Consider the following 24,969-nt stretch of genomic DNA (forward strand, 5'->3'; position numbering starts at 1 on the left):
GAATAGAATACTGAAACAGGGATGGGAGATCACTTCCGTGATTAGGTTACAAAAGATGATGACTTCTTAATTCAAATATTGGAAGAAAAAAAGAAGGGAGGAAGTTGTTTTCCAAATAATTTGGAAAGGGAGGAGTACCTATTTTATGGAACAACGGAGAGTACTGAGAGAAGTGAAGGTTCACAAAGAGGATTTCTGCTATACGGAAACAATCTTGTAGAATGAAAACCTTCATCTGGGTTGACTATAGGTTGTCAATGGTATGATTTTTCTGATGTTTATTTATTTATTTTTGAGGCAGAGTCTCGCTCTGTCACCCAGGCTGGAGTGCAGTGGTGCGATCTCGGCTCACTGTACCTCCGCTTCCTGGGTTCAAGTGATTCTCCTGCCTCAGCCTCCTGAGTATCTAGGATTACAGGCACCCCCACCACGTTCGGCTAATTTTTCTAATTTTAGTAGCGATGGGGTTTCACCATGTTGGCCAGGCTGGTCTCCAACACCTGACCTCAGGTGATCCACCCGCCTTGGCCTCCCAAAGTGCTGGGATTGAGGCATGAGCCACTGCACCTGGCCTATTTATTTATTTTAATTTTTTTAAAATAGAGCTGGAGTCTTGTGTTCCCTGCCCAGGCTGGAGAACAGTGGCACAATCACAACTTACTGCAGCCTCAACCTCCTGGGTTCGAGCAACTTCTAAAAATCTTTTGTAGAGACGGGGGTTTCACTGTGTTGCTCAGGCTGTTCTCAAACTCCTGACCTCAAGCGATCCTTCCGCCTCAGCCTCCCAGAGTGCTGGGATTACAGGCGTGAGCCACCGCGCCCAGCCTAATTTTTCTGATGTTTTAAAATGAAAAGTTTCCTCTTCATCCCTGCCCCATGTGGCAGGGGAGAGAAGGGGACTATATCCTGCCCTGGGCCGCTATCATATCACTATTTGGAGGCCATGTGATTGAGATTCCATGCCTTGGATGCCTCTTGAATAAAGTTAGTATCATCTTTCACTAAGAATGAATGAATAAAAGACCATGACAATACAAAATTAGCTGGGCGTGGTGGCGCACGCCTGAAATCCCAGCTACTTGGGAGGCTAAGGCATGAGAATTGCTTCAACCTGGGAGGTGGAGGTTGCGGTGAGCCTAGATCGCGCCATTGCACTCCAGGCTGGGCAAGAAGAGCAAAACTCCGTCTCAAATAAATAAATAAATAAATAAATAAATAAATAAATAAATAAAATTAAAAAAAATAAAACACTATGACTTCTTTCTTGCTCCCACCCTTGTTCGCACTCTTTGGCCCTCTCACTGGCTCGCTGTCCTGCCGTTAGATGCTCTGTGGAGGGACCCACGCGACAAGGAGGGAAGCCACCGTACCATAGCCCACAAGGAACCAAATTCTGTCCACAACCACATGAGGGAGCTTGGAAGCAGATCCTGTCCCTGCTGACACTTGAGCTGACTGCAGCCCTGGCTGTCACCTTGATTGCTATCCAGGAGACATCCTGAGCCACAGGGCCTAGCTAAGCCTGTCTGATTCCTGGCCACAGAAACTATGAGATAGTTCATGTGTGTTGTCTTAAGCTGCTAAGTAATTTGTAATGCAGCAAGATAACTAATACACCTCCAAAATGAAGGCAGCGTCCACAGAAGGAGGAACTAGGAGCGGATAGATGGTACCTGTGATGGGAATCACTGAGTCACAGAATCTCCTGGGGAAGAAGGAAACTAACCTCTTCCTATCCCCCTATTTAATGCTGGGATCTGCTGGCCTCTGCTGTGGTAACAGGGAACTATCTCCCAAGGGGTCCCTTCCACTCATAACCAGCTCTAATTGCAAGAAAGGCCTTTCTGGCTGGGTGCAGCGGCTCACACCTGTAATTCCAACACTTTGGAAGGCTGAAGTGGGAGAGTTGCTTGAGTCCAGGAGTTCGAGGCCAGCCCGGGCAACATAGTGAGACCCCATCTTGACCAAAAAAAAAATACAAAAATTAGCCAAGTGTGGTGGCACACACCTATAGTCCCTTAGTCCCTGTTACTCAGGAGGGCTGAAGTGGGAGGATCTCTTAAGCCCAGGAGGTCAAGGCTGCAGTGAGCCATGATCACACCACTACACTCCAGCCTGGCAACAGAGCTGAGATCCTGTCTTTAAAAAAAGAAAAGAAAAGAAAGGCGATGGGAGGGGAGGGAAGGAGAGGAGAGGAGGGGGAAGACCCTGCTACCTAGAACACAACCTTTATTCCTGTAACCTTACCCCACCCACTGCGATTGTCCTGATTCTGCCCTTAGGACCACAGAAAGCAAGCCTAATTTCCTCTTTTCAGCATGGTATAAACATGTAGGTATGGGTTCCAATCCCAGCTCTGCCACTTACAAGCTGCGTTATCCTGAACAGATCACATAACTCTTCAGTGCATCATCTGTAAAATGGAAATAACAGCACCTGCCTTGTAGGGCTGTGTTAGGCTTTAAGATAAACTCATAGTGTTCTTAGCACAAGTCTTGAATCACAGCAGGTGCTCAACATTATTCCCCATGACTACTATGGCAGATTAGATATGCTTGAAATTCGTTGACTCCTCCCTTCAAGACAGGGGGTCTTGTTCCCCTCCTCTTGAATCTGGGCAGGTTCTGTCACTGCTTGACCAATAGAATATGGTGCAAGCGACCTGTGCTAGTTTCAGGGTCCAGGGTTTAAGAGACTTGCAGCTACCACTCCCATCTCTTGAAACTCTCACCTATATGACCTGAGCCTAACTGCCCTGAGGCCACCATGCTGAAGAAGCTACATGTAGAGCTCTGGTCAACAGTTCAGCTGAGCCCAGCCTCCAGCCATCCCTGCCAAAGTGCCAGATGTGTGACTGAAGCCATCTTAGATTCTCCAGACCAGCCCATCCACCAGCCGAACAGCACCAAGTGACCTCAGCTAATGACACGTGAAACACAAGAATCACCCAAGTGAGCGCTGCACCAACTCCTGACCCACAAATCCAGGAAAGACAATAAGATGGTCATTGTTTTAAGCTGCTAAATTGTGGGTAGTTGGTTGCATAGCTACAGATAACTGGGGCAACCATTGCCAAATATTTGAAGGTAACTGTTCCCTTCCAGACTGAACCTGCCTACCTCTCTCAGCTGATGCTCACATGATAGGGTTTTGGGCCTTAGGACCCCTGTGATCAGCTGTCTTCTGGACAATGGGAGCCCAACAATGAACACAGCCTTCAGGGCAGAGGGGGGTTCTGCCCAACTATGCCAGTTAGAACTCTATCTGGAATAATTTAAGCAAGAAAGGAAATGATTGGCTCATAATGGCTTCAGGCATGGCTGGATCCAGGTGTTCCAAGCTATTGTCAGGCTCCATTTCCTTTGTGATTATATTTTTGGGCTCTTCTCACAGGGCCAAAAGGCTTTAGAAACTCACTCAGCTTCACATCCTCTCAGGTTCAAGTCCAGATGGAAAGACTATCTGCCATTCTCCCAGCATTCCCAGCAAAAGTATCACTGATTCTCTTTGGTTCATGGCTGTGTGGCCCAATCAGAGCCAATTACTGTGACTAGGTAGGTGGAATGGCCTAGGAGCTCACAGATGGGACATACTCCATCAAAACCATATGGACTGGGAATAAGGAGGGGTAATTCTTCAAAGGAAAACCAAGGATATCATCACAGGGGAAGGACGAGTGGATGGCTGGGCAGCAGACCTATATATATCCACCCCTGCGGCTAAAAGAAGAATGAAAAACATAACCTCTCTCATTCTACATGGCATACCTCTCTTAATGCAGCCCAGGGTCACATCATCACCTCACATTGATGACTCACAACAGATATTCAGGGAGATGTTTTTCCTCATCCAATGTCGCTTGGTTTCACTCCCTCATCCTCTGCCAAGTCAGGGATGCAAACGTGCACGTGGGTCCTCCCTCTTCACCTCTGTCCCAAGCACAGTGATGCTTCTGGGGGCATGGAGATGAACACACTAGGCCTGTGGCCTGCTCCACCTTCCCTGAGTCATTATCCCTCCCTCCCCTCACAGAGTCAAAGTGATTCAAAAGAGACAGCTCGGGCCCACAAGGAAGTTTTACCGCCAACATGGCTGGCGCAAACCCAGGGCTAGAACTAACGCTTTAGGGCTAGAACCAATGCTTTTGAGGGCAAAATAAGCCCTTCTGTTTCTTCACAGAGTTGGATTGTTTGCCTTGAGTGGACAGGTGACCATCTGAGTTATTAGCAACCAGGGATTTGGTATATAATACTGTGCATACATAAATAACAACAACAAAATTGGTCCGCTGCCCAGAGAGCTCTCAATCCACAGAGCTGCCAGACATCATGAGATTTCAAAAGATCTTGGCTCTAAAATCAGAGGATGTTTGGATATAAATTCTAGTACAACCCAGTCATTTGACACATGAGTAAACCAGGGATCAGAAGAGTCCAGGCATGTAATTGCCCCAAGGTCACTGAGCAAGTGAGTGGCCGAGTGACCACTGAAATTTAGTCCATCTGAGAGCTCACCCCTCCTGCCCTGTGCAGTGTTTTTACTCGAGCGAGCACGCAGGTTCCAGGGTGGTCAAGAGGTGTTTATTTTCATTTTGTAGTCAGCCTTCATACAAGGTGGGGGCTGGGAAGGGAAAAACAGTCCAGGCCATTACCCGCATGAATTCATTTGACAAATATTTATTAAGCGTCTACTGCAAAGTTGGCCCTGTGCTGGAAGCTGAAGACACAATTCCAGAGGCAGACAATGACTGCGCTTGGCATTTCCAGTGGTCAGGGGTTGGTGAGGAGGGGCAGAGACACCAATCCAAGAGTCCCCGCAGTTTCTACATACCACAGGCACGGAAAGCGCCAGGAGGGGCAAGAACAGGATGTTTACCAGCACCTTCCACAGGCAGCCATGGTCATGGGGGTCAGGACAGGGTCCCCAGAGGAAGTGACGATTCAGCTGAGCTAGAAAGACATTTCCACAGGAACTTACAGTAAGGGCTGCAAGGACAGCCTGTCTTCTCCCGCCTACCACCTCACTAAACTTCCACTGTGGCAATCAGCATTCCCTAAGCCTGCCAGGAAGCTTCCAGTAACCACTTCCTGACTCCTAGCATGACACACTTCGGGCATTCCGAGGTTGCTGATCTAAGGCCCTTACACAGCGCCAGACACGTGCAGGCAGGGAGGCAGGATGTGCCTCTCCAGACAGGAATGTGGAGGCCACCTGGGCTCTTCCTCTCAGCCTCCACAGGGGAATATTCTTGTGGGGTTTTTCCCTTCCAAATGTCTCAGGGCGATTCCAGTGTTCCTGCTAGTTCCTCCCTCCCAGGCTAGAACACAGATCCTTCCCCCTCCCTGCCTGGCAAACACCTTCTGACCCTCAGGCCCAAGGCAATGGCCCACCTCCTCCCAGGCTGGATGGGGTCTCCTCCTCTCTGTTCCCCCAGCCCCTGAGCTTCCTGAGGACCAAGCTTGTGGCTTCTTGTCCTTATTCTTCCTCCTTGGTGTCTCTATGTTACAGGGCCGTCAGCATCTGCTGGGGCCTGGTCGCATTCACCCTGCTCTGCCACTCACTAGCTGTGTGACCCTGGACAAGTTAACTTCTCTGGACCTGCAGTTTCTCCTCTCTACAATGAGAATACTGGAGAGTCCTTATCTTATGGGTTGTTACAGAATTAAGTGACATCTCACACACAACACACTTCCTACAGTCCCTGTTACATGCTAAAAGTACTCAACATGCAATGAATACGTCATCAGTAACCACCCCACGGGTTTACTGTGATGCTGCACAATTATTAAGCCTTGGCTGCTACAGAGTTGTAAACTGTCTGCACTTCCAACCGGTTTTCCATGCAAGCAGCATTCCCAAGTCTCGCTTTCACCCGCGCGCTAAAGGCTCAGGTTCGAGTACAGGACAGGAGGGAGGGGAGCTGTGCACACGGCGGAGGGGCACGGCGTGGGCACCTGGCACGCGGTACACTGTGTCCTTCCGCTGCACCCTGTGTCCTCCCGCTGCACCCTGTGTCCTCCCGCTGCACCCAGCCCCTTCCGCGCAGAGGCGTCCCCGGGGCGCAAGTGGGCCGGCTTCAGGGAACTGACGGCCCGCGGCCCGTGTGCAGAGCCGGGTGCGCCCGGCACAGTCAGTGCGCGCGGTCGGGTGTTTTGCCTGGAGCCGCGAGTGACTCAGCGCGGGGCGTGTGCAGGCAGCGCCCGGCCGGGGCGGGGCTTTTGCACTCGTCCCGGCTCTTTCTAGCTATAAACACTGCTTGGCGCGCTGCTCTCCACCACGCCTCCTCCAAGTCCCAGCGAGTCCGCGTGCAACCTGTCCTGACTCTAGCCGCCTCTTCAGCTCGCCATGGATCCCAACTGCTCCTGCGCCGCCGGTAAGAGGCTGGGGATGCCCAGTGTAGACTGTAGCGCTAGAGAAGCAATTTCTGACCCCTCTTTCTTTCTCTGGTCACTCAATTTCAGGACAGGAGTAGCTCCTTCCCAAAGAGTTTTGGGGTATCTTTCTCTCCATTCTAGGTTATTCGGAGCCCCCTTTTTACCGTTAAGGAGATCTGAGTTAATGGCTTGCTCAAGTTCCCAGGAATCGGTTGTGGACAGAGGAACTCGGCCCCAGGCTCTTAGTACGCCGTCCCTCGTTCAGGTATCCAGGGACCGTTCTCACCTCTGTCTTTTCTCCTTGCAGGTGACTCCTGCACCTGCGCCGGCTCCTGCAAATGCAAAGAGTGCAAGTGCACCTCCTGCAAGAAAAGTAAGTGGGATCCTCTCTTTCCTCTACCCCCTCCCTGTCCTCCAGCCTGTCCCCTCTCCACCATCCTCGGGGGAATTAAAGCAGTCTGGGGATGCCCCATTGCGCAGAAATTGTTGCCTCCTCAGTGATCCTTATCAGGGAGAGCAGGAATCCTTATTCCCGGTGTCCCTAGTACTCATCTCTGCCACCTCCTCTCTGCCCCCAGGCTGCTGCTCCTGCTGCCCTGTGGGCTGTGCCAAGTGTGCCCAGGGCTGCATCTGCAAAGGGGCGTCGGACAAGTGCAGCTGCTGCGCCTGATGCTGGGACAGCCCTGCTCCCAGATGTAAATAACGCGACGTCTACAAACCTGGATTTTTAATGTACAACCCTGACCCTGACCGTTTGCTGTATTCCTTTTTCTATGAAATAATGTGAATGATAATAAAACCACTTTGACTTGATTCTGCCTCTGGTTTCCTTTATATGCCTTAAAAATAAGGGACTGGGGTGAGGGATTGAACTGGGAGGGCAGAGACCTGGGCTGTGGATGGAAATGTGAGCCGTTAAGAAAGAGTGCATTCTGGCAAGCCAGGCTACTGCACTGAGCTTCATCTTCTGTAAAACTGAATGGCGTTGTGCCAGATCATATGGGGGCAGGAGGGACACATACATGATCACTTTCATTTTCACATCAAATGTGGCACAGAAACTTCTCCATTCCTCACTTTTACTTTAGATTTCCCTGCCCAACTTCAGTTCTTCGTGGGATTTTAGACTTGAAAGTGACTACAGAGGGTGAAATCCAACTCCCCAGTGGCTGGAATCTGACATCCGGTTTCCCAAACTCCCTGTGGTGAATGACCAGTTTTGTTTTGTTTTGTTTTCCATTAGTCACAGACCTAAACTCTGGTAAAATAAGGAGTTAATAAGAAAATGAAAGTTTAAAAGACACAAAATACAAAGACCATTTTTTAGATTCAACAGGAACTTTTCAATAAATATATGAAGAACAAATTAACATAGGAAAAATAAAATAATTACCAACACTACACATTTGCCCAAGGGTGTGCATTGCATCCTGGAAACAGTTCTCAGACTGGCCCCAGTGCGTGGCTGGCACACCCTGAGCAGCACTGATCCAAACATCCCCACAAGGAACCGTCAGGCTTGTGCTGCCCAGTGTCACTGACAGGACACTCACTCGCAGACCCCTGAGAGCTCCCCGTTTTGCCTTGGTTCTGAATCTTTGTAAGTTCCTCCCAAGGTCAGGCTGAATTTACTTCTCTCAAATTTCAGCCGTTGGCTACTTAAACCATCAAAGTGGCTGGGGATGTGGAGGGAAATGCCCAGCATGTTCCCAGCAAGATGCAGTGTGTGTGATCATGGGTTGCAGAAGACGTTCTTCCTGTCTGCCCACGCAGGGGTGATGGCATTCAGCAGTTTGGAGGGTGTGGTGGCACTCATCAGAAAGGAGTGAAGCTCTGAGTGACTTCTAATTAAAGCCAATGGTTAGTCCCCCTGGCTATGCGGAGGGAATGTTATTTGATGTTCAGTCAAAGAGGACGATGAGTGCCTTGGCCCAGGAATCAGGAGCACACTTGCCTGAAGGTGCTCCTTATAGAGAGGGTTTTAGAAGGCAGCCTGCGCCAAGGGCATGGGTTTTCATGTCAGGCAGTCCTAGTTCACAGCCCACTTTACCACTTACTGGCTGTGTGGCCTGGGCAAGTTCCTCAACCTCTCTGAGCCTACATTTTCTCATCTGTAGAAAAAAGATGGTATCCCTATTTACGGATTAAATGAGATCTTGGCCTGGCTCCTGGCTAGGGTTTAATGACCATTAGGATCACTCTGTTTACATGGACTTTGTTGGAGATGGAATCTCTCTTGATAAGCTCTTGGGGAAAAACGGGTCTGGGAAGAATTACTCTGGGTCAGAGGCTGGGGAGTGGAATGAAGCTTTCCTGACTGTGTACCAGGGGGAGGGCGGATGAATTCCTGCACAAAGCCCTCTGGGATTAAGATGCTGCCACAGCATTTGAACAAACGTAAGAACCATTCTAATTTTTCCTATCATTTGAATACCCCATGAGCCAGTGACAGAGTGAACATGCAGGGAAGAAACTGATTATGTCATCTTCCGATGTCATTTCCCTTCCAAATGTCTCAGGGCGATTCCAGCGTTCCTGCTAGTTCCTCCCTCCCAGGCTAGAACACAGATCCTTCCCCCTCCCTGCCTGGCAAACACCTTCTGACCCTCAGGCCCAAGGCAATGGCCCACCTCCTCCCAAGCTGGATGGGGTCTCCTCCTCTCTGTTCCCCCAGCCCCTGAGCTTCCTGAGGACCAGGCTTGTGGCTTCTTGTCCTTATTCTTCCTCCTTGGTGTCTCTATGTTAGAAGGCCATTAGCATCTGCTGGGGCCGGGTCGCATTCACCCTGCTCTGCCACTCACTAGCTGTGTGACCCTGGACAAGTAACTTCTCTGGACCTGCAACATGCCCAAGGTCACACAGCTTAGAAGTCAGAGGCTGGAACCTTCACTACAGCTGGCCTCTCATCTTGGCTACAGCTGGCAGATGATGATGTCACTGGGCTCTAAGCCCTGCCTCTCAGAGTTCAGAGCTGGGTCAGCCCTTGGTCAGTTAGTCCAGTTGTGTCCCTGGCTTGAGAGGTGGCATACTGAAGCCAAGAGAGGTCACAGAGCTATGCAGAGGGCATGACTGCCAGCTCAGTGCTCTTTCTACTGCTGCCTGACTGCCAGATTTTCAGTGTCCTTGTTTTTCACGGAACATGGTGACATCGGGTGGTGGTTGAGGGCATTATGATGCAGTCAGCATGCATGGGTGCAAAACCTAGCTGTGTCACTTATACCTGAGTGACACAACTTCTCTGTGGCTCAGTCTCCTCCACTGTAAGATAGGCTGAATAATAGGGTCTGGCTGGTGACAGCAAATGACTTAATACATGCAAAGAACTTATAATGGCACCTGCCATGTATCAAGCAGACTGTAATATTAGCTGTGATTTTATTTTATTTTGTTCTATTTTATTTTATTGAGACAAAGTCTCACCCTGTCACCCTGGCTGGAGTGCAGTGGGGTTATCTCAGCTCACTGCAACCTGCACCTCCTGGGCTCAGGTGATCCTCCCATCTCAGCCTCCTGAGTAGCTGGGACTACAGGCACATGCCACCCCACCTGGCTAACTTTTATATTTTTAGTAGCGATGAGGTTTCACCATGTTGGCCAGGCTGGTCTTGAACTTCTGGGCTCAAGTGATCCGCCTGCCTCGGGCTCCCAAAATGCTGGGATTATAGACATGAGCCACCACGCCCAACCTAGCTATAATTTTATTATCTTTATTCATAGCATAGGGACGTTTTTCCACCTCCAGACCAATAAGCCAGGCCTGCTGTTCCTAGCCCTGTAAGCTCTACATTCCTCATCAACTATCTGAGCATGTTAACTGTGGTCCAGAGAGTCTTCAGTCTTCCCATGAAATTGTGATCAGCACTGGATATAGAAAACCATGAGCAGGACAGTCCACGCCCTTGTGGCACATACAAACAGATGCCTGCCATATCTGCTACCACCTACACCACAATTTTACTTCACAAGTCTCCTTTAAATGGTTAATATTTTCCAAGATATATTTGTATTACTCATGGTTTTCCCCAAGACACAGAACCAATAAAATGTCCCTAGATAGATAGTGATAAAAAGAAAGCTTTAAGAAATTAGCTGATGTGATTGTGGGGATGGCTGGTCTAAAGTTTGCAAGGCTGGCTGGCAGCATGGGAATTCTGTCAGAAGTTGATGTTACAGTCTTTCATCTGGAGGCGGTCTACAGGTAGAATTCCTTTCTCTTCCAGGAACCTCAGTCTTTCCTCTTAAGGCCTTCAACTGATTGGACTTGAGGCTCACACACATTATGATGAGTAATCTGATTTATTCAAAATGTATTGATTTATTTTATTTTATTTTTTGAGACAGTCTAGCTCTGTCACCCAGGCTGGAGTGCAGTGGTGCGATCTCAGCTCACTGCAACCTCTGCCTCCCAGGTTCAAGCAATTCTGCCTCAGCCTCCCAAGTAGCTGGGATTACAGGCATGCACCACCACGCTAATTTTTGTATTTTTCTAAGAGCAGCTAATTTTTGTATTTTATTTAACAGATTAAGCAGCTAATTTTTGTATTTTTAATAGACAAAGGGTTTCACCATGTTATCTAACTCCTGGCCTCAAGTGATCCACCCACCTCAGCCTCCCAAAGTGCTGGGATTACAGGCATGAGCTACCATGCCCAGCCAAACCTACTAATTTAAATGGTAATCAGATCTAAAAAGCACTTTCACAGCAACATCTATATTAATGTTTGACCAAGCAACTGGGTATGATAACCTAGCCAAGCTGACCCATAAAACTAACCATTGCAGTCCACCACTTGTTAATTTGGCATACATAAACATCTCCTTAAACTATACTTAATGTTAAAACAAGGTCATACCTCCACCTAATGTGAAACAACTGTCCTGTGTATGCCTGAAACGACACAAACTGTCTCCCCAAAAGTGACTGCGAAATCCTTGAGGAATGTTCCTTGACATCCTATAACTTAAACACTATGATATAAAGTTAGCAATACTTAAATATTGTGATGTAAAGTTAATACGTCCCCTGTTATATGACAACGGGATAAGAGATGGAAGAAAACAAAAATATTTGCCACACATGCATACATACACACACACACATACACACACACACACATTTATAACAACATAATGAAGAAATACCCATAACAATGACATTCCTCATTTCCATACCTGTAACTGGTCACATGGTCATAGCTGCTATTTATAACTTCCTTCTTTTATGACCTATTATTCCATTTAATTTCAGTAAACACCTCAGCCAATGGTGGTTCTTTACTTGGTGGGGTGACCTAAACCTTCATTCTGGAAGGGTCTGGGCCATGCATTCCCGTCCCAGTTGGGTTGTTAAAGTTTTCCATTGGCTTCAATCACAGGACATGGTAGTAATAAGAGACACCCTAAGGGATCTCTTGTATTCCAGACATCCTCCTCACCTTGATTGCAGAGATTGTGATTACCAAGAAGTAGCCACAATCACCCTAGCCAGAATAGTGACTCCTTTCTTTGCCTGTTTTTTTTTTGTTGTTGTTGTTGTTTCTTTTCTTTTTTGAGACAGAGTTTCGCTTTTGTTCCCTAGGCTGGAGTGCAATGGCACGATCTCAGCTCACCACAACCTCCGCCTCCTGTGTTCAAGCGATTCTCCTGACTCACCTCCTGAGTAGCTGGGATTACAGGCATGCACCACCACGCCCGGCTAATTTTGTATTTTTAGTAGAGATGGGGATTCTCCACGTTGGTCAGGCTGGTCTCAAGCTCCTGACCTCAGGTGATCCACCCGCCTTGGCCTCCCAAAGTGCTGGGATTACAGGTGTGAGCCACAGTGCTGGCCTCTTTGCCTGTTGATCCAGAAGTCTGAGGGCTCAATGTGGCCTGGTGAGAGTCATAACTTCCAGTGTGATGGAATCATTGTGTCTCCCAAGGAAGAATTCCTCCTTTTGGAACTAATACCTTGAGACGAGTAAAGCATAAAGTCATGGGGACAGGAAACAGATATTTTGATTCTACAGATGAGTAAGATTTTTGTAGGCTGACTCCTCTATTTGCTCATACGACCACCATGATCAACTAGCCAACACCACAGGTCTCTGTGACTCATGCTAGTCTTTTTATTTGAGATAGGGTCTCGCTCTGTCATCCAGGCTGGAGAGCAGTGTCACCAACATGGCTCACTGCAGCCTCAACCTCCAGGGCTCAAGTGATCCTCCCACCTCAGCCCCCAAAGTAGCTACAACTACAGGCAGGCACCAACACACCCAGCTGATTTTTGTATTTTTGGAGGGGTAGAGACAGGGTTTCGCCACGTTTGCCAGGCTGGTCTCAAACTCCTGAGCTCAAGTGATTCACCTGCCTCAGCCTCCCAAAGTGCTAGGACTATAGGCATGAGCCACTGTACCTGGCCTGCAAGTCATACTATTTTGCTTTGACTGTGCCATCCGTGACAATAACCAGGCCCAGGCTGCCTTTGGCAATTAAGTGCTGTCCCTTGGGCCCTGCCACATTGGGACCAAATTATTGCCATTGCCTATAGGATTCCCAATTCAGTGGCAGCAGTTTCCACTGAATTTCTGCCTGCAGAAAAGAGTGACCACAGAGCTCTTCCAGGGTGCTAGGGCGCCCCTCACAAATTTATTTCTCACAGATGTGGTGAAAGTGGTGTCCTCTGGACACTCCCAGTTTGAATGGGTGGGTAACACTTGATAAATCCCCTCTGACATCTGTTTTACTCAAAGACTACTGATTTAAATGTTAATCACATCTTAAAAAATAACTTTGCTGCAATATCTAGGCTGGTATTTGACCGAGGAACTGGGCACTTTGCCTAGTCAAGTTGACACATAAAATTAATCATCACGTATATTTAAATGAAAGCAAAGTCTTTACCAATGCTAAAATCAAGAATCAGTCTTACTTACAGACATAGATTAATGTGTATTTTGTGTATATGTACATATTTAATAAATTTCCCATCTCCATCACTTTTCAAGCTGTCCAGGGTTGAGATTGATGCTTCTCTCTGATTAAAAAATTTCTTTTTTTTTCGTTTTGAGACGGAGTCTCGCTCTGTCACCCAGGCTAGAGTGCAGTGGTGCGATCTCGGCTCACTGCAAGCTCCCCCTCCCGGGTTCACACCATTTTCCTGCCTCAGCCTCCCGAGTAGCTGGGACTACAGGCACCAACCACCACACCCGGCTAATTTTTTGTATTTTTTGGTAGAGATGGGGTTTCACCGTGTTAGCCAGGATGGTCTTGATCTCCTGACCTCGTGATCCTCCCGCCTCAGCCTCCCAAAATGCTGGGATTACAGGCATGAGCCACCGTGCCCGGCCCCTGATTAAAAAATTTCAAGCAGACCAGCACAGGGGCTCACGCCTGTAATCCCAGCACTTTGGAAAACCAAGGTAGGTGGATCACTCTAGCCCAGGAGTTTGAGACCAGCCTGACTGAGCAACATGACGAAATCTTGTCTCTACAAAAAAAAACAAAAACAAACAAACAAACAAACAAAAAAACAAAACAGAGCAAAAAATTAGCCAGGCATGATGGCCTGCACCTGTAGTTTCAGCTACTTGGGAGGCTGAGGTGGCAGGATAGATTGAGCCCAGGAGACTGAGGCTGCAGTGAGCCATGATCTCATCACTGAACTCCAGCCTGGATGACAGAGTGAGACCCTGTTTCAAAATAATGATAATAATAATAATTGTAAGCAGCACAGTGGTGTTGAAGAGATATCTTGGCCAAAAGAAATCTTTGTTTTCTTTCCTCCTCTTGGGAAGCTGGCTGGATTTAGGTAGAGTGGCACCATTTCATAGAGCCATAACCTTGGGCAAGTTACTAAGGCTCTTTGTGCCTTAGTTTTTCCATTGGAAAAACGTGTTTAGAACAGTATTTCCCTTTTATTGTTCTTGAGAGGGCTCAAAAAACTAAAATGATTAAACGGACTCACGCAGATTGTTGTGTAATAGGAAAATTGAAAGGTAAATAATCACTTCTTGCTTTCTTATTTAACGTAGGTTCTGCCTCCTCCGGGTCTGGAGTTACCTAAGCAGATCCCGCCCTTGGGAACACTCCGCATTTTCAGGACTACTCTCCTGGAGTTGGGTGGGCACGCTAGGGGCTTTGGAGGAGCCCCTGCAGAATTTTATGTAAAGGAGGCCCCAGACAAATGTGCCTATACAACCTCCCAGGCATGGGGAAGGGAAGGGAAGGCTCGCCTCCACCCTGTTGCTGGGCTCAAGAGAAAGTGGCAGAAGGACCATGGTGGGGATAGTGACAGGCAATGCTGGAGGGCAGGAGGGCAGAAAGTAAGGGTCACATCCATGACTGTTCTCTGCACACAACTCCCTCGCCGCGCTCGCCGGCTCAGGCCTATCCAGGGACGAAGCTGGGGTTGCATACTTGCTCCGGGAAAGGCTGAATACCGCAGATGGGGTGGTGGGGGTGGGAATATCGCGACCACCAGAGGCTGGGTTCCCGGAACGCTCGGGGACGGAGATGGCCAGCAACCACAAGGAAATGGGGAAAACGGGGAAGTTGCGGGGGGCAGGACGGCAGGGACGCCGCGGACTACCGGGCGCACAGGCCTCAGCGAGCGAGCGAGCGAGCGGGTGCCAAACAAGAGACCCACGGTGCACACCTTGCGCCCGGCCCGTCTGCTGCTCTCAGTCCCGCCACGTACCCACAGGAGGCCCAGACTCAGCGCGGCGGGTGCAAGCGCGGGGCGGGGCTTCTGCGTCCCGTCCCATCTCCACCTGCAAAGGGAGCAGCCGGCTCCAGGCTCCAACGCGCCTTCTAGCTGCCTAACTGCCTCTTCGCCTCTCCCGTCCTTTCTTGGCTCGAAATGGATCCCAACTGCTCCTGCGCCACTGGTAAGGGAAGCCCGGCTCTACGCCTGGGAATGCCCAATTCCCAGCCACAGTACAGTGTTCCTGCGTTTGAGGAGGACGCATTTTGAGCTCTGAGCAGAAGGGGACCCTTTACTTCGTCCAGTACTTTCTGCTTGGAATAGCTCCTGAGAGCATAGCCCTCCTCACTGTGCCTTTATATCAGAGTTGAGTGTTCTGAGGCTCAAGGCTGTCCTGTTCCACATCATCTGGTTGATCAGGGAGCTGCTGGCCAAGCCCCAATGCTCTGTCCAGGCTCTGAGCAAGCAGGGTGGGTGGGAGGCAGGGAACACTGCGTCTTTGAGATTTAGGACAGGACGTTTTGGCCCCCAATCCCAGTCTTCCTGGGTTGTGTGTGCATCTGGGACCTTCCTGGTGGGGTGAAACAGGAGGGTGCTTGCCCTTCCCAGCATGAGTGGAGAAGACATGGGGCTTGTCTTTCTCTGCTCTAGTGGGAAAGGAGCTCTGAGGGCTGGCCCTGCACAGAGGATGGCGCACTGGAGAGTCATTGACCCACTGCTGTACCTTCTGCATCTCACTCACTGCTCACTGCCTTTATCCCTTCCTTGCAGGGGGCTCCTGCTCCGGTGCCAGCTCCTGCAAGTGCAAAGAGTGCAAATGCACCTCCTACAAGAAGAGTGAGTGCGGGGCCATCTCCAGGAATCTGGGGCTGTGGCTAAGGTTGGGAGGGAACTCAAGGCTGGCCTCGAGTGCATGCTTCTGGGGAACGCCTTTCTTTGCCCCTGTTGGCCATGTCATTCCCTCTCCAGGCTTTCTGCTCTGAGCTTGAATGTGGCAGGGCAGCCTTTTTCTATTGAGACACAAACTCCAAAGGTACCACCTGTGGTCTCAGAACAGAGCTGTACCAGCTTAAAAAATCATCCTCCGGGTCTGGAGTCTGAGCTTGAGCCAGGCCTGCTGTTGGGCCAGGGAAGTGCCTGATTGAGTCTGCTCTGACCTCTCACTCTCCCTTTTCCCCCAGCCTGCTGCTCCTGCTGCCCCATGGGCTGTGCCAAGTGTGCCTAGGGCTGCGTCTGCAAAGAGGCGTCGGAGAAGTGCAGCTGCTGTGCCTGATGTCGGGACAGCCCTGCTCCCAGATGTAAACAGAGCAACCTGTACAAATCTGGATTTTTTTTTTCATACAACCCTGAGCATTTGCTACATTCCTTTTTCTATTAAATATGTAAACGGCAATAAAACAGTTTTGACTTGATTCTGACTCTCCTTTCCTTTGTGCGGCTTCGAATTAATGGGCCAGGGTTAGGGGTTGAACCAGGAGTTTAGAGACCCAGGCTCTGGATGGACATGTGAGTCGCTAACAATCTGAGGGCCTCCTGACAAGCCAGGTTACCTCACTGAGCTTCATCTTCTATAAAAGGGAATTGCACTGTGCCAGGTCATAATGGGGGGACATCCAGGATCACCTCTGGTCATATCAAATGTGGCACAGAAACTTCTCCATCTCTCGTTTTTATTTTCTGATTTCCCTGCCCAATTTCAGTTTCCTCATCAGATTTTAGGCTTCAAAGAGATGACAGGGGTGGAATCCAATTCCTCAGCTGCTTGATTCCCACACCGGGATTCTCAAACTCCATGGTGAAGGAACTTTTTACTACCTATGCATCCCAGACATAAACCTTTTCTTTTTTATTCTGGCATGTAAAACACTGATTTCAGAAAACACGTTTTTAAAACTTTGTTATTTATAAAAAAAGAGATTTCTCAGGAGGCAGATAGCAAAAGGCCATTGTGGATCAGAGCCTGATAAAACTAGCAATTTTAGCCTGGCTAGTCGCAGCTACTTGGGAGGCTGAAGTGAGAAGATTAGTTGAGCCCGGGAGGCAGAGGTTGCAGTGAGCCAAGATCGTGCCACTGCATTTCAGTCTGGGCGACAGAGTGAGGCCCTATCTCAAAAAATAAAAAGTAAAATAAAATAAAAATAAACTAACAATGTTTCAAAATCTGGTTACAAAGAAGAAAAGGGAAGCCATCTCAGGGCTGGGATGTTGCTACCTGCTCCCCCAACCCCCGACCCCTGACACCAAGTGACACTGAGGCTGGGGAAGGCTGCACGGCCTGAGCCTTGGTGCTCCAGATGGATACTTGCTTCAAAATCTTGGCTTTGGCAAAAACATGGCAAATTCATGAGTAAACTGTCCTGCTGAGAGGTGTGGTGGAGGATACGTCCTCTTAGGTGGGAAGATAAAAATAATTATGTCAATTATGGAGAAAATGAAATCAAACACAAAATACAAAACACAATTTTTCATATTTAACAGGAAAGAATTCAATAAATGCATAAAGAAGTAACAGAAAAATTGGCCAGGCACGGTGTCTCATGCCCGTAATCCTAGCACTTTGAGAGGCCGAGGCAGGCGGATCACCTGAGGTCAGGATTTTGAGCCCAGCCTGGACAACACGGTGAAACTCCGTTTCTACTAAAAATACAAAAATTAGCCGGGCGTGGTGGCAGGCACCTATAATCCCAGCTACTCAGGAGGCTGGGGCAGGAGAATCGCTTGAACCCGGGAGGTGGAGGATGCAGTGAGCTGAGACCATGCCACTGCACTCCAGCCTGGGTGACAGAACAAGACTCCATCTCAAAAAAAAAAAGTAACAGAAAAACTGAAGATTTACAAACTCTGCACATATGTTCATGAGTGATGTACACTGCAGACTAGAAACGGTGGGCTGGTCCCATTGTGAGAATCACACACTTTCATCCGCACCGGCCATGACAACCTCATAAGGATACCATCAGCTGGGCTGAGGGCAATGGCTCAACCTTGTAATCCTAGCACTTTGGGAGGGTGAGGCCAGCAGATTGCTTGACCTCAGGAGTTCGAGACCTGCCAGGGCAACACAGCGAAACCTGTCTCTACAACAAATGCAAAATTTAATTGGGCTTGGTGACATGTGCCTGTACTCCCAGCTACTCGGGTTGGGGGTGGTGGGGGTGGGTAAGGTGAGAGGATCTCTTGAGCCCAGGAGATGAATGTTGCGGTGAGCAGAGATCTTGACACTGCACTCCAGCCTGGTTAATAGAGCAAGACTCTGTCTGAAAGAAAAGAAAAGAGAAGAAAAGAGAAGAAAAAGAAGAAAAGAGAAGAAAAGAGAAGAAAAGAAGAAAAAAGAAAAGAAAAGAAAAGAAAAGAGGATACAATTAGCTTTAGCCTGCCCAGCGTCACAGGACACTTGTTGACACCTGAGAGTTCCCTGTTGTGACTTGGCTCTGAATCTTTGAAAGTTCTGCCCAAGCTCATTCTCAGCAAACTATCGTAAGGACAAAAAACCAAACACCGCATGTTCTCACTCATAGGTGGGAATTGAACAATGAGAACACATGGACAGGGAACATCACACACCAGGGACAGTTGTGGGGTGGGGGGAGGGGGGAGGGATAGCATTAGGAGATATACCTAATGCTAAATGATGAGTTAATGGGTGCAGCACACCAACATGGCACATGTATACATATGTAACAAACCTGCACGTTGTGCACATGTACCCTAAAACTTAAAGTATAATAACAATAAAAAAAAAAAAAGAAAGTTCTGCCCAAGCTCAAGCTGAATTTTCCCTTTCAAATTTCAGCCCTTGGCTATGTCAACCCATCAAAGTGACTGGGGCTGTGGAGGGAAGAGCCGAGCATTTTCCCAGCAAGATGCAGTGTGTGTAATCATGGGTTGCAGATGTTCCTGTTTGCCCACGCAGGAGTGATAGCAGATCCTGCAGTTTGGGGAGTGTGGGGGTGCTCATTAGGAAAGAGTGAGGCCCTAGCTGACTTGTAATTAAAGCCAATGATTAGTGCCCCCTGGCTATGTGGAGAGAATCCTATTTGATGTTCAATCAAAGAGAAAGATGAGTCTCTTGGCCTAGAGGTCAGGGCCACACTTACTCACTGTTTCCCTGTGACGAGATTTCAGAAGGCAGCCTGAGCCTAGGGCATAGGTTTTGCTGTCAGGCAGTCCTGGTTCACAGCCTACTTCATCACCGAAAAAAAAAAAAAAAGTCAGAGTCTCATCTCTGAAAGAGAAAAAAAAGCAACTTTGGAACTGGGTAACAGGCAAGAGTTGGAACAGTTTGGAGGGCTCAGAAGAAGACAGAAAAATGTGGGAAAGTTTGGAACTTCCTAGAGACTTGTTGAATGGCTTTGCCTAAAATGCTGATAGTGATACGGACAATAAAGTCCAGGCTGAGGTGGTCTTATATGGAAATGAGGAACTTGTTGGGAACTGGAGCAAAGGTGACTTTTGTTATGTTTTAGCAAAGACACTGGTGGCATTCTGCATTTGCCCTAGAGATATGAGGAACTTTGAACTTGAGAGAGATGATTTAGGGTATCTGGTGGAAGAAATTTCTAAGCAGCAAAACATTCAAGAAGTGATTTGGGTGCTATTAAAGGCATTCAGAATTATAAGGGGAACAGAGCATAAAAGCTTGGAAAATTTGCACCCTGACAATGCAATATAAAAAAAAAATCCCATTTTCTGAGGAGAAATTCAAACTGGCTGCAAAAATTTGCATAAATAACAAGGAGCAGAATGTTAATCCCCAAGACAATGGGGAAAATGTCTCCAGGGCATGTCAGAGGACTTCACAGCAGCCCCTCCCATCACAGGCCCAAAGGCCTAGGAGGAAAAAGTGGTTTCATGGGCTGGGTCTTGGGTCCCTGTGCTGTGTGCAGCCTAGGGACTTCATGCCCTGCATCCCAGCCACTCCAGCCATGGCTAAAAGGGGCCATTGTAAAGCTCTGGTCGTGGCTTCAGAGGGTGCAAGCCCCAAGCCTTGGCAGCTTCCACATGATGTTGAGCCTGTGAGTGCACAGAAGTCAAGAACTGGGAACCCCTGCCTAGATTTCAGAAGTTGTATGGCAATGCAGAAGTTTGTTGTAGGGGCAGGGCCCTCATGGAGAACCTCTGCTAGGACAGTGTGGAAGAGAATGTGGGGTCAGAGCCCTCACACAGAGTCCCTACTGGGGCACCACCTAGTGGAGCTGTGAGAAGAAGGCCACCGTCCTCCAGACCCCAGAATGGTAGATCCACCAACAGCTTGCACCATGTGCCTGGAAAAGCCACAGACACTCAATGCCAGCCCATGTAAGCAACCAGGAGGGGGGCTGTAAAGCCACAGGGGCAGAGCTGCCTAAGACCACGGGAATCCACCTTTTGCATCAGCATGACCTGGATGTGAGACATGGAGTCAAAGGAGATCATTTTGGAGCTCTAAGATTTGACTGCCCTGATGGATTTTTGACTTTTATGGGGCCTGTAGCCCCTTTATTTTGGCCAATGTCTCCCATTTGGAATTGCTGTATTTACCCAATGACTGTACCACCATTGTATCTAGGAAGTAACTAACTTGCTTTTGATTTTTCAGGCTCATAGGCAGAAGGGACTTGCCTTGTCTCAGATAATACTTTGGGTTGTGGACTTTTGAGTTAATGCTGAAGGGAGTTGAGACTTTGGGGGACTGTCGGGAGGGCATGATTGGTTTCAAAATGTGAGGACATGAGATTTGGGAGGGGCTAGAGGTGGAAAGATATGGTTTGGCTGTGCTTCTACCCGAATCTCATCTTGAATTGTAATTCCCACAATTCCAAAGTGTCATGGGAGGAACCTAGTGGAAGGTAATTGAATCATGGGGGCAGGTCTTTCCCGTGCTGTCCTCATGATAATGAATGAATCTCATGAGATCTGATGGTTTTAAAAATGGAAGTTTCCCTGCACAAGCTCTCTCTTTGCCTGCTACCATCCATGTAAGACATGACTTGCTCCTCCTTGCCTTCCACCATGATTGTGAGGCCTCCCCAGCCATGTGGAATGGTAAGTCCATTTCTTTTGTAGATTGCCCAGTCTCTGGTATGTCTTTTATCAGCAGTGTGGAAACAAACTAATACAATGGGTGAGGGCATGATGCTGCAGACAGCATGCATGAGTGCACATCCCACCTCTGTCACGTTTAGCTGTGCCTCACAACTTCTCTGTGTCTCCTGTAATAGGAGCATAATAATGGCATCTGGATTGTAAGATGAAAGAATTTTATACATGTAAGGAACTTAGAATGCTGCTTGGCAAACATTCTACAATGTTAGCTATTGCTTTAAAAAAAAAAAAAATCATACATCGCATGGGGGACATTTACTTACAGACAAAGAAGCCAGGCCTGGGGTGCCTAGCTGTGTATGCTCTCATTGTCATCTACCACATGAACATGTGTCGTGTGGTCCAAAGAGAGCCATTCACTGCTCCTACAAAATCATCATCAACACAGGGTTATTAAGCTATGAGCAAGATTCTCTGCCTCATGTCAGATATAAAATGACTGGCATTTCTGTTACCACCTGCACACTTTACTTATCATTTTATATTTAAATGATTAATATTTTCTTAAATATATTTGTATGAAAAGCAAACTCTTTTCCATCACCAAAAATGAAAATCGGTCTTATCCATACATGGAAGACAGCTAGGAAAACTATAAATGTGTGTGTGTGTGTGTTGTGTGTATATATATACACACAACACACACACACACACACACACATTTATTACACTTATGGATTGCTTTTGCCACCGCCCATGGTTGAGCTTGTGGCTTGCCATTGTTTAGAACTAGATTTCCAGCAAGAGAGAAGTGCTGATGACATACCTGGGCAAAAGGAAGTCTTGATCCATGGACACTTTCTCTTGAGGGGTTGGCTGGATTCAAATCAGTGACAATTTTTCAGCTCTGTGACTTGAACCAATTACTTTAACTCTGTAGTAGCTGTCTGTTTAGTAATACAGGTTCATAAATCGTATTTTTCTTTAAGATCACAAAGCAAGTGGTTAAAAAGAGATCAGCACAGACTCAATGTTATGCATTCAGCCTGGAATATTGAAGAGATCAGCAATATTGAAGAGAAATAACCATTTATCTTGCTTTCTTTTTTTCTTTTCTTTTCTTTTTCTTTTTTTTCTTTTCTCTTTTTCTTTTTCTTTCTTTCTTTTTTTTTTTTTTTTTTTTTTTTTGACATGCAGTGGCGCAGTCTTGGCTCACTGCAAGCTCCACTTCCCGGGTTGACGCCATTCTCCTGCCTCAGCCTCCCGAGTAGCTGAGACTACAGGCACCCGCCACCACATCCGACTAATTTTTTGTATTTTTAGTAGAGACAGGGTTTCACCATGTTAGCCAGGATGGTCTCCATCTCCTGACCTCGTGATCCGCCCGCCTCAGCCTCCCAAAGTGCTGGGATAACAGGTGTGAGCCACCGCTCCCGGCCTATCTTGCTTTTTAATTTTATTTTTTTAGAGACGTTGACTCCCTATGTTGCCCAGGCTGGACTCGAACTGCTAGGCTCAAGTGATCCTCCCAAGTAGCTGGGACTACAGCAGTAGGCGCCACCTCGCCCACCTTGCTTTTTAATTTAAAGCAGGGTCTGCATATTATCTGAAGTAATCTCTCTTTGGGGACATCCCGCATGTCCAGAACTGCCATCTGGTATTGTGGTTGCCCTAAGGCTGTGGGGAGCATGGAGACTTAAGTGCAAAGGAGAACCTGCACAAATGTACCCACTCATCCTCTCAGGCGAGGAGAATGGACAGGAGAGAGAGGCCGATCCGTGTTCTCCGTGTTGCTATGTACGGAGGTGCGGGACCGAGGGACCTAGGTGTGGACAGGGACAGGCAAGGCGGGGCACGAGGAGAAACGAAAGCCACATCGGTGGCGGATGTTCTGCACACAACTCGCTCGCTACCGCACGTTCCCCGCTCCGCACTCAGCAGATCCCGGGACGGGAGCAGGAGGGCTGCACACGAACTCCGGGACAAGTCGAGCTGAAAACGGAGGGGCGAGGGGTGGGGTGGAGACGCCCGCGACGCCAAGGCTGGGGTCCCGGAACACGCTGGGAGGAGGGTGGAAGGCAACCTCGGGGAAACTGGGAAAGGCGGCCTGGACCTCGGGAACGCCGCGTGCCTGCGGGCGCACAGCCCCTCCCGAGCGAACGGGCGCCAAAGGGGCGGTCCCGCGGTGCGCACCGCGCGGAGCTCAAGGGATGGTGCGCCCGGCCCTTCTGCGGCGCACAGCCCAGCCCAGAACCGCGGGCGGTGCGGACTGAGCGGGCCGGGTGCAGGCGCGGAGCTGGGCCTCTGCGCCCCGCCCGACCTCCGTCTATAAATAGAGCAGCCAGTTGCAGGGCTCCAGCGCGCTTTCCAACTTCCTGACTGCTTGTTCGCCTCACCGGTGGGAGCTCCAGCATCTCCTTTGCTCGAAATGGACCCCAACTGCTCCTGCGCCACTGGTAAGGGAAGCTCTGCGCTCTGGAATCCCCATTTCCCAGCCCTATTACAGAGGGTCTCTGGGTTTCAGGGGGTCGCATTTTAAGTTCTGAGCGACGGGGACTCCATTACTTTGTTAGATGCTTTCTTCCTGATCACGCCCCTGAGAGCATTACCCTCATCCCTGGGCCTCTACGTCAGAGTTAAGGATACTGAGGCTCAAGGCTGAAATGCTCCACATCACCAAGTTGGTCGTGGGCCTGCTGGCTGGGCCCCAGTGCTCTGTCCAGGCTCTGAGCAATCAGTGTGGTTGGGGATGCTGGAAACATGGACTCTTCAGAGTTCAGGACAGAAGGTTCTGGCTCGCAGTCTCAATATTCCTGGGTTGTATGTGCACGTGGGACCTTCCTGGTGGAGTAAAACAGAAGGGTGCTTGCCCTTCCCAGCGTGAGTGGAGAGGACATGGGGCTTCTGTTCCTCTGTCCTGAGTGGGAAAGGAGCTCTGAGGGCTGGCCCTGCACAGAGGAGGGGGCACTGGAGACTCATTGACCCACTGCTGTACCTTCTTCATCTCACTCACTGCCCACTGCGTTTTCCTCTTCCTTGCAGGTGTCTCCTGCGCCTGCGCCGGCTCCTGCAAGTGCAAAGAGTGCAAATGCACCTCCTGCAAGAAGAGTGAGTGCGGGGCCATCTCCAGGAATCTGGGGCTGTGGCTAAGGTTGGGAGGGAACTCAAGGCTGGCCCTGAGTGCATCCTTCTGGGGAACTGGGCTTTCTTTGCCCTCATTGCCGGTGTCATTCCCTCTCCAGGCTTTCTGCCCTAAATTCAGATGGGGCAGGACAGCATTTTTCTCTTGGGACACAAACCCCAACTGTACCCCCTATGGTTTCTGAACAGAGCTGTGCCAGACGAAAAAAAGCATCCTCTGGGTCTGGGTTCTGAGCTCCAGCCAGGCTTGCTATTGGGGCAGGGAGGTGCCTGGTCAAGTCAGCTGCCACCTCTCACTCTCCCCTTCTTCCCCAGGCTGCTGCTCCTGCTGCCCCATGGGCTGTGCCAAGTGTGCCCAGGGGTGTGTCTGCAAAGGGGTGTCGGAGAAGTGCAGCTGCTGTGCCTGATGTGGGGACAGCTCTCCTCCCAGATGTAAAAAGAGCAACCTGCACAACCTGGATTTTTTTTTAATACAACCCTGAGCTATTTGTTGCATTTCATTTTGTATTAAACATGTGAATGACAATAAAACAATTTTGACTTGAATCTTACTCTGGTCTTCTTTGTGTGTCTTGGAAAAAATGGACTGAGTGGGGGTTAAACCAGGAGTTTAGACACCAGGCTCTGGATGAAAAGGTGAGTCACTGACAATGTGAACACCTTCAGGCCAGCTACTGAGTTTACACTTTTATAAAATGGTATTGCACTGTACACACCATATGGGCGGGAGTCATACATGATCGCTTC

The 24,969-nt window shown here is 48.8% G+C and overlaps 2 protein-coding genes and 1 pseudogene across 3 annotated transcripts; all 3 read left to right on the top strand.

The window, feature by feature from the left end:
• The first annotated feature begins 6,086 nt into the window (after window positions 1-6,086).
• On the top strand, window positions 6,087-7,187 carry LOC129016089 (metallothionein-2). The gene is made up of 3 exons (XM_054454962.2): window positions 6,087-6,373; window positions 6,682-6,747; window positions 6,953-7,187. The coding sequence occupies exons 1-3, from the start codon at window positions 6,346-6,348 to the stop codon at window positions 7,042-7,044; spliced, it is 186 nt and encodes a 61-aa protein (XP_054310937.1). The 5' UTR covers window positions 6,087-6,345; the 3' UTR covers window positions 7,045-7,187.
• A 7,853-nt stretch (window positions 7,188-15,040) lies between these two features.
• LOC129015325 (metallothionein-1L-like) lies at window positions 15,041-16,469 on the top strand (annotated as a pseudogene). The gene is made up of 3 exons (XR_008494534.2): window positions 15,041-15,241; window positions 15,829-15,894; window positions 16,239-16,469. The product of XR_008494534.2 is annotated as a metallothionein-1L-like (transcript).
• Window positions 16,470-23,321: 6,852 nt separating this feature from the next.
• Window positions 23,322-24,768, top strand: LOC129015320 (metallothionein-1E-like). Its single transcript, XM_054453063.2, has 3 exons — window positions 23,322-23,537; window positions 24,124-24,189; window positions 24,538-24,768. The coding sequence occupies exons 1-3, from the start codon at window positions 23,510-23,512 to the stop codon at window positions 24,627-24,629; spliced, it is 186 nt and encodes a 61-aa protein (XP_054309038.1). The 5' UTR covers window positions 23,322-23,509; the 3' UTR covers window positions 24,630-24,768.
• The last annotated feature ends 201 nt before the right edge of the window (window positions 24,769-24,969 follow it).

Source organism: Pongo pygmaeus, chromosome 18, assembly GCF_028885625.2.
Source record: "Pongo pygmaeus isolate AG05252 chromosome 18, NHGRI_mPonPyg2-v2.0_pri, whole genome shotgun sequence".
In the NCBI taxonomy this organism is placed as follows: Eukaryota; Metazoa; Chordata; class Mammalia; order Primates; family Hominidae; genus Pongo; species Pongo pygmaeus.